Genomic DNA, 9,495 nt, shown 5'->3' with positions numbered 1-9,495 from the left:
ACGACGTACCGTGGACTTTCTCTCCATGCGCCAAACGCGACAACACCACTATAATTATTATGTACTTATTAAGATAAAATGACAGTCGTGACCCACTATTCTCGTATTAATATTATTTAGTAACTTTTCGAACACATTTTTAATTGAGTTTGGTTGCTCGCACCACGCACGGATTCCGTTCAAGTATTTATTTTTTATTGTTTTAATCATAACAGTTGACCGACAATGAATATTGGCAAGGATATTACTGATTCGGGTATAGTACCCGAAGAAAAAGCAGGAGGACACCATACGCACAAACACGAAGGAAAAGTAATAGCATTATATATATTCTAATAATTAATTATTCTAATTATTCTATATATTTATAATTATTTATTTATTTTATTATATTTTATTACTTAAATTGGCCCTGACCAGGCTTTTTTGCTTTTTTTTGTATTGTTTGACGTTTTTAATTTTTTGATCCTTATGACGAGTAAATAACGAATGTAATATACATTGCTGATACTCTACCTTACGAGAACTAAAAAAATCGAGTGTAAAAAAATATAACTATGGAATACTTACAAAATATATCTTTCGTCTGGTCATCTAGTCGTGTGCTCGTTGATTCTATAACATATTTTCAAAGTATATACAGTTTAAATTTACATAGAATGTCTTTACATTTGAAGATCCATTTATTATGATCCATGTTGTGATTTTCATAACTTTTAGTTTTTTTCAAAATAGTTGATTCTGGCCGTGGTAATTTTGATAAGAATAGATCATCTATAATAATAATATTTTTTAATTGAATATTTTTTATCAATTATAGACACAATTTATTATGAAATATAATTTACTTTTTTTCGATAATTTATAGATGACATCAGAGTAACTGTAAAAGGAGATGCTTAAGTATGGATTGTATCATCTAAAATATATAAATAAATAATTTTATTGATATTGTATTAAAAGTATTATAATTACTCTTAGAATAGAACAATAGGTTTTTTTTTTAAATAAAATATTATTTGCCTTCGGTAGAAACATTATCAGTATCAATATTGCCAAAGAGTTTTCTTTTAACTGAAGTATTTGTATGGAGTTTTTTCAATTTTTCATTATATACTTTATCTATTAATACAAATAATAACATACAATTTAAAAGTTTATTTTATTATAAATATATATTATTATACTGTAATAAGTATAAAACAAAAGTATAGTTAATATAATAATAATTTATAAAATTAAGTATTTTTTTAACATCTATTATTTGAAATATATGATACAATACTAACTTTCACTATAGAATTTTTGTTTATGATATTGTTGCACGCCTGAATTCTTAACAATCTGGGATTTTATTTGAGAAGAATCAACTAAAATAATTGTATAAAAATATTAAAATTAAGATAGGTGAAATATGTATATATATTTATAATTTTAAAGTTACGATGTCATATTGAAAATGGTCTGCGACTGGTTTCTACTGTAACTTTAGTGACTTGACCGTCTTTGATCGTTTTCTATATCTAATACGAACAAAGGATCGTCAACAGACTTGGATATGTTTTGCAAAACAATCTCGGAGTTGGAACACCATTTCCTTAATGGTAGATTTGCTGAGTTTAACACTGAACTAACATCTATTTGTAACCGATAGCAATCATCCTCTGTATCGACCCCCGTCATTAGATCGTCCATATAAAAATCTTCGGCAAACACCTTTGAAGCTTTCGGGTATTCCTTTTCAACACTCTTTGCGAATGCTATAAGACAATAGGTTGATAGAAATGAGGCAGAAGTTGTTCCATACGTGACTGTAGTTAGCTGGTATGAACGTAGTAACTCTTCAGGGCTGGATTTCCAAACAATTCTTTATAGGTCCCAGTCTTCCTTTGCCACCTTTATTTACCGAAACATTTTTTCTATATCCGAAAATAAGACAAATTGATGCTTGTGGAAGCGAACGAGAATTGAAAATAAATCTTGCTGAACAACTAGACCACACTTTAAGGCATCATTAAGAGATATGCCTGATGTACTTTTAGCAGAGGCAACGAAAACTACTCGGACTTTTGTAGTTAAACTTGATGCTTTTTTTACCGAATGGTGTGGTAGATAAAAGGGATTCTGCATCTGAGTTGAATCATCCATTACTTGAACCATGTGTCCCATTTCAATATATTCATTCATAAATCATATGTACTCAGCCTTCAGATGCTCATCATGTTGTAATCTTTTCTCAACATTCAAGAAGCGTGCGGTCACCTTAGGTAATGTTGTGCCTATTTCGCTGATCACCTGCTTGGTGGGAAGCCGTACGATAAAACGTCCCTCCTCATCACGCATTGTGTATTGCTTAAAATGTTGGATTGTCTCTTGCTCTTCTTGACATCTCTTATTCGCTTTTGATACTCGGCCATAGCTTCCATTTTCAATGCTGCTGAGAGCCTTCCAATCTTCCTCTATAGTTTGACCTATCGAGATAGGTGTTAGTAAATGCTGGTTGGAAAGTTCTCCCGTTACGAGCCATTCGAAGCAACTTTCATGTAGAGTTACTGAACCTGTATTTAGTGTTATTTTCTTTGTTTCCAAAACATCAAAGAACGAACCACCTCCAATAAGAAGATCGATAGCTTGAGGACGATGGAAATCCGGATCAGCTAAAAATGGAGATACAGCCCCTTGTATTCTCCATCCACCTGCCGGCTCTGAACAAGGCGCTAATTCTCCGACAATGTTAGGCAAAACGTAGCAAGAAATCTTAATGCTAAATTCATTCGTTCTTGATTCGACCTTCAACTCACTACATGACTTTGCTCTTAACCAATTGTCTTCAATGCAACTTATTGGTAATAAAGACTTCTTACATGTTAGCTGTAGTAAATTTGCATATCTTTTTGATACAAAGTTTACTTGGGAACCACTATCCAAGATAGCTCTGCACTGGCGACGTCCACCGTTTTTATCTTACTAAAGCTATTGCAAGAAACACGTGAGGATTTCCCGTGGCGATTTCTGCTGGTACAGGTGCAGATACTAGGATTCCGAAGGTAGACGGTGTTTGACCTTTATCCGGTTGTTGTCCTTTGAACTGTTCCTTCTCTTCTGTTCTCTTCTTTTTTTCAAAATATAATAATGAATGATGGTTACCGTTGCATGTTCGACACCTGTAAGTGGATCTACAATTATTTGCTATATAACCCGAAGATAAACAATTTATAAGTTTATAATTATTATTATTTTATAAAATAACCAAATAAAATCACGTCGAGATCACCAATATGTGTGGACTGGGTACGTACAATTATAGGCCCTACGCCCGGTTACCGACTTACTCTGTGGTTTACTAACACACCGACCGACTTGTATGAACCTTTGCACAATGGTTAGTGTTTTAACAAATAATTAACGATAAAAAATGGTAACACGTTTGAGGTAAAAATGAGTTGCTGTATAAAACACAAATTAAATAATATTTTCGTATACTGGTACAAAGAATATATAAAAAATATAGTAATAATAATATTACGGCTCTTTTGGCACAACAGGTAAAAATAATTATTTATAAGTGCTCGGCCCTTATGGCCAAATAGAAGGAAGGTATAAAATAAGCTTAATGTGTGCAATTAATGTGCGGTCTTTATGACCAAGCAGAATAAATTATAATACTTAAATGCTCGGCCCTTATAGCCAAACAGACAAAAATCTAAATATAAATAGTATGTGGTCTTTATGACACGACTAAATAATAAATGTACGACTCTTTTGGCCCAACAATTAAATAATTATAAATAAAAAATTTAATAAGAACTTACAGTTTGTGGAGAGCAAACTGGTCAACTGGTACTCCTGTAGCCTTACAATAAAAAATAACAATAAAAATTGATACAAAACATAAAAGAAAAACGAATATAATAATGGTAATAATTTGCACGCACACACGGTTTTTTTACTGGAAAGTACTGTAAAAGAAAAAAATTGCGGCGACCGTGTTAAACACTACGCATACCGTCGAACCGGCTGCGCAGATAACGCTCCGATAACTCATTATCATATTATATAATTCACAGGACAAATATAATTAAAAGAAAAATAAATACGAAAACAACCGCCGATTGCTCGAATGCTCGTGAGTGTCGATCGGTTGTAATTATCTCTATTACGGCGGCAACATTCTGTTCAGACTAGTTTTTAGATAGTTACATTTACAATGGTAAAGTGATGGACGGATTACCTCATGACCCTTTTCTAATGAGATTTCATCCAGCTTATATTTTTTTTTTAACTAGGTTGTTAACTTTTTGGCGAAGTTCTGGTAATGTTTCAATGGATGAAATTTAACGTTTTTATCCGTTAACCATTGTTGAACGTCGGTTTTTTCTAATTAGTTTTTGAGTAAGTTTTGTTGAGAGTAGAATGGTATGGTATATTATGCATTACGATAATGGATAGCCCTTCAAGGTTATTCAACAACTGAATAAACCACTGTTTGAACATCTCGCCATTCATTTGATCGTGATAATTGATTGCGTTTCCGCTGTTACTACGAAATATTAATTTTGACCTTTCAATGAATCCGTCGCGAGCACATCTTGTGTGATATAAAATGATCTGACCTCCTATACCAGTCGGCACATTTAGACCCACTGATTTTTCTTGATTTTGCCAAATAAGCGTTCGTGAATGGTTTTAGTTTCCCCACTTTTCATCGAGGTGAACAACAATCAGTGTTGTCTAAAATTTGAGCAATTCTATTTGATACATAAGACTTGAGTGGCTGAGTGCTGTTTATCCAGATGATGATAACAGTTGAATCAGACCATAGTACAACATCACGTTGATATAGGCTTATATTCAATTTTTTGAATTCATAAATGACTTCTTTAGTTAACTCACTGAGTAATACAGCACCACAAAGTTCTAACCGGGGTATAGTGGTCACATGAACCCACATAACATACAAACTTTTATTTAGCATTTCATAAATATTGTAATTCTGATGTTCATAGTTAAATAAATGTTTAGCTTTGATTGAATTATGATCGTTTAAGTGTAGAATAAACCTTGCATAAATCTCATTTGAACCAAAAAAATAGATTGAATGAATGCTTATTCTGTAATGTTATCTGTACCTTGTTAAGTAAATATCTATTAAACCTTACTTCTTGGTTGGAATTATGTTCATACTAGATTCAACCTACATTACTTTATATTAAATCTATTGTAAGTCAATCAATTTTAAGATTTATTAAGCTTTTAATTCTTATTTTCAACATTATAATAATTAATTAATTTTTTTTTTTTTTTTTTTTAACTCATTGGGAGACCATCCATTTATCGGTTTTTTATAAATTAAATGATTTTTCTCAGTCATATCATTATCATCATATTTACTACACTTAGAAGATCCTTGAATAGTTTTACCTATTTTAAGTTCATCATCTGCATAAAATCCACCAATAAGTTAAAGACCTAGTTACACATGTGTAATAAAAAACAGGTATAAATCATTAATTACCTGTAGAACGTAATGGTAAACTATCAAATTTTAGTGAAGTATCGAAAATATCTCGATCTGAAATAAATTAAACACAATAATTTACTTAGTATTCTTAGAAATTAAAAAAAATAACTACTGTTGTCAGTGCCCCAAAAAAACAGTTGATCAGAGATCACACGAGTCGCAGACCTCACTCCCACTATATAATACTCGTATAGACAATGATAATTTATAATAATATAATAATATTTGAGGCACTAAACTTTTGTTTCATTTCCAAATCGATATATAAGTATAGCAATTACTAAATATTTAATGTTTTAAATGTTAAATATATTTATTTTAAAAAAGAAAAAAAATCAAAAATTGATTACTTTAAGTATACCTATAAAATTGTTTTATTAACAACAAATTTAATTGTTTATTTTATTATTAAAAAGACAATTTTAACATAAAATTACTAAGGTGAAATAATTGGTTTAATTATTAATAAAATATAATATAAAATTTAAATAATTAATTAATATAATTTAAAGATTTAAGAGATATGTAAATACTCTAAAATAAATTTAAATAATACCTACTACTAATTTTGATAAAACTTAAAAAGGTATGGTTAATATATAAATTATACTTACCAAGTTAAATAATTATGAATTTCTAACCAGGATTTATATATTTTTACCTAAACACACTTTTTCCTTTAATACGCTTTTTTCCTTCAACACGTTTTTTACCTTAATCCGCTACCTTATATATCTTATAGATAACGTATACAGTATACCTTGTATGAGAAATAACATTTTTGGAATTGATAGAAGACATAATATAATTATTTTAAATTTTTCGAGGAATTATAAATATTATTATTTCAAAGTTGGTTAGATACCTGCAGTAAAGCAAATGGCATTTGAAGTTATCCCAACGGAGAAAGAATATAAACATTGGTATGATAATCTATTATATTAAAAAAAAATTCCTATCTATCTTTGAGATTTTTTTTGAATTAATAAAAACAATTTAAAGTATTATTTGATAAGAATTATTTTTACAGTTATTGAAATATATTATGAACATATTATAATATAGTCGGTAAATATTAATGGAAATGTTTTCTATAATTTATAAACCATCTTAAAAAAAAAAAAAAATCAAGTGTTTTATAAGTATTTTAAATGCTCCCTAACTCAAACACAAACATCCAATAAGGCCGAAAAAACTGTAGAAAAAAATAATATAAACTTTTTTAAATTTCCCTGTATCAAATACGTTACTTAAATAAAACTTTTTGGTCACTATTTTAATTACAAAAAAAAAAAAAAAAAAATGATTTCATAAAAAATAGGTTGTTGTAAAATCGTTAACTTCTTCATTCCGTTTCAAATATTTTTCCTGTAATTAATAAACCAACAAATTCATTAATTTAAATATTTGTTCAGGGCACAACATAATATATATTACAAAAAAAAATGTGTGACGTTCATTAATGTATATTTATTTTAATCATAACAATCTACTTAATATAATATTAGAGTAAATACATGATAATTTTTATAACTTATATTTAAAGACTTTTAATAGATTATTATAATTGTATGAAAATGAATTAATGGTATATATTATACATATTTAATATGTATTACATTATTTATACATTTTGTTTAATTTCATAATTTTTAATTTGAAGTATAACTATAAATTATACGATTTAAATGAGATAATAGACCAGAAAATAATTGTTTCTTCAAAACATTTCTATACCCAAAAATTCATTTGTTTAACATAAATTCAAATTGAATATCTACTGTAATGTATTTTTATCGTATATTAATAGTAACATTATCCTACAAATGTTAATGCATGATAAAAACTTAATAATATATAACGCACGCATAATATTAAATGTAACAAATGTTTGATCTTGGAAAGTATTATAAATATTGTGAGTACACTTTTTGTTTGAAATAAATAAAAATTTTAATTATTCTTATAAAAAATATTTAATTATTTCGATTATTCTTATTTAACTTATTGATAATAAATTACTATTTTAAGCATAAAATAAAAATGAACTAACAAAAATAAAATAATTATTTGATATTAAACATTATGTACTACAGTTATAATTAATGAGCGATTTAAAGACTATTTAATTATAGAATCTTATATAATTATTATATTATATAATTATATCTTGTCTAAAATTGATGCGAATATTTTTAATTAGATATTAAATGATTAAAGCATCTAATAAAAACAAATTAATAGAATTACTACTTAAGGTATTAAATTAATATTGATACTATAAAATTTAATAGTTTTGTCTTAAACATATTGCAAATAAAAAAATGTATAATTGCATAATCACTTGAAAAATTTAAATCAATGTTTATAAAGTCAATACAATAAATATGATAACATAAAGGTTATAGATAATTATATTTACTTTTTAATTTTCTTACATTTAATTGTTCCTTATTTATTTTTTTTTTTTTGAGTTATTGTATGGCAATTACATATATAATTAATTTGCCACACATTATTAATACACATACTCTTATAAATACTTGTGTATATATGACAGTTATATAAAACAGTATATATATGAGTGAATTATACACTGTGTTTATGCACGTGTATGTCAATGTGTGTGTGTATGTTGAATTTATCGCTAATAAGATTACCGCATGTTTTTGAAGTGATTATAAACTACAATAGCATTATAATATTAAGTAAAAACACATTTTTTATAGTGTATAAAAAATAACTTACTTGAATTAAAAACATTTATTATCATATGTTATACAGTAAACCTACTTTAAAGGTTATTAATATGTTTAAAACATATACAGTAGGACATTTTAGAACTCAAAATTTGGCAGTTTTGCATAACAATATATACAGTATCCAATTAAGTTGTATAATTTTATCTTGATGATAGAAAATTCTTTATAAAAGTTACAAAATTAAGTTTAAAACATCTTGGATCATACTGCATACAAGCATACATAATTATATAAACGTAATATTAAAGTAGCAACTGATACTCAATTTTAAATTTTACAAATACTTCTTACTTACTAGCTATAATATATGAAATTACTTTTCATAATAATAAACTACAAAAAAAAAATAAATAGTTTTAGTATAAAAACTATAAATGCCTACAGAATAATTGATTAATAAGCTTAATTTTAGTAGTTGTTTACCTAATTGTAATATTAACAGAGACGGATTAATAGAATTAGTGGCTCTGGGCTAATTTATTTTTGGGGCCCTAAATTTACAAAAAAAAGTATTTTTATAATAATATGCCAATTGATATTTATTAGTTAAATAAGAAAAATATTTTTTTTCAGGTAGCCAATTTACATTACATAGTTAATTTATTAAAAAATACAATTTAGTTAAAAGTTAAAATATATGATAATAACCAGAGTTCGGGACTTTTAGCACTTAAAATCATTAAAATTAGCGCTTAAAAAAGTGCTTAAAAATATCATTATAAGTACTAAAATAAGCATTTAAAAAATTTAAAATTAAGCGAAAATTGTTATAAGAAAAAAAAAAACTATAAAATTCTAACTAAAAAATTAAAAACTTCAATTTCAAGACTTTTCAAGGATTTTATGGATTTTCTAAGGGGATTTTCTGAACTATAAAATGTAAACTGTTCTCGATCTTTCTGACGTTTGACACTCAGTTCTATTTTTCAGCGTTTGAATATCTTTGTTAACTCTACAATGATGCCTTGGACGACGACGAACAACGTGACAAATTAATAAAATAAGAATTATTTTTAATTTTAATTCTATCAAAAACGACTTTGCAGGAGAAAACTATAAAAACATAAAAACAACTGGTCAAATAAGCAAAAATAATCAGAAAAACTGGAAATAAACATTTTTTTTTTTTTTAAAATTGCTGAAAAAAGGCTCTTTCAAATTTCATAATTGTACGTGTTATAACTTGACATACACTTTTATAGTACTCTGCTA

General features: G+C 27.0%; 1 protein-coding gene across 1 annotated transcript; it reads right to left on the bottom strand.

Moving 5' to 3' along the window:
• Window positions 1–417: 417 nt before the first annotated feature.
• On the bottom strand, window positions 418–4,975 carry LOC112682715. The gene is made up of 6 exons (XM_025553406.1): window positions 4,894–4,975; window positions 3,064–3,189; window positions 1,445–2,963; window positions 1,290–1,370; window positions 849–919; window positions 418–774 (listed from the first exon to the last, which is right to left on the bottom strand). The coding sequence occupies exons 1-3, from the start codon at window positions 4,973–4,975 to the stop codon at window positions 2,191–2,193; spliced, it is 981 nt and encodes a 326-aa protein (XP_025409191.1). The 3' UTR covers window positions 418–774; window positions 849–919; window positions 1,290–1,370; window positions 1,445–2,190.
• Between the last annotated feature and the right edge of the window lie 4,520 nt (window positions 4,976–9,495).

The sequence above is a fragment of the Sipha flava genome, unplaced genomic scaffold (genome assembly GCF_003268045.1).
Source record: "Sipha flava isolate LNK unplaced genomic scaffold, YSA_version1 103_pilon_pilon, whole genome shotgun sequence".
Taxonomy (NCBI): domain Eukaryota; kingdom Metazoa; phylum Arthropoda; class Insecta; order Hemiptera; family Aphididae; genus Sipha; species Sipha flava.
The sequence above is the reverse complement of the archived record's forward strand: the minus strand, read 5'-3'. Positions and strand labels throughout refer to the sequence as shown.

Bases quoted from the DNA above. Each gene is read 5' to 3' on its own strand.
- LOC112682715 (XM_025553406.1), bottom strand. From the start codon at position 4,975: ATGCTAAATAAAAGTTTGTATGTTATGTGGGTTCATGTGACCACTATA. The intron at 3,190-4,893 runs GTGAGTTAACTA...CGGGTTATATAG, and splicing joins TTGTGGTGCTGTATTACTCA to CAAATAATTGTAGATCCACT. The intron at 2,964-3,063 runs GTCAAACACCGT...AGCTTTAGTAAG, and splicing joins AGGACAACAACCGGATAAAG to ATAAAAACGGTGGACGTCGC.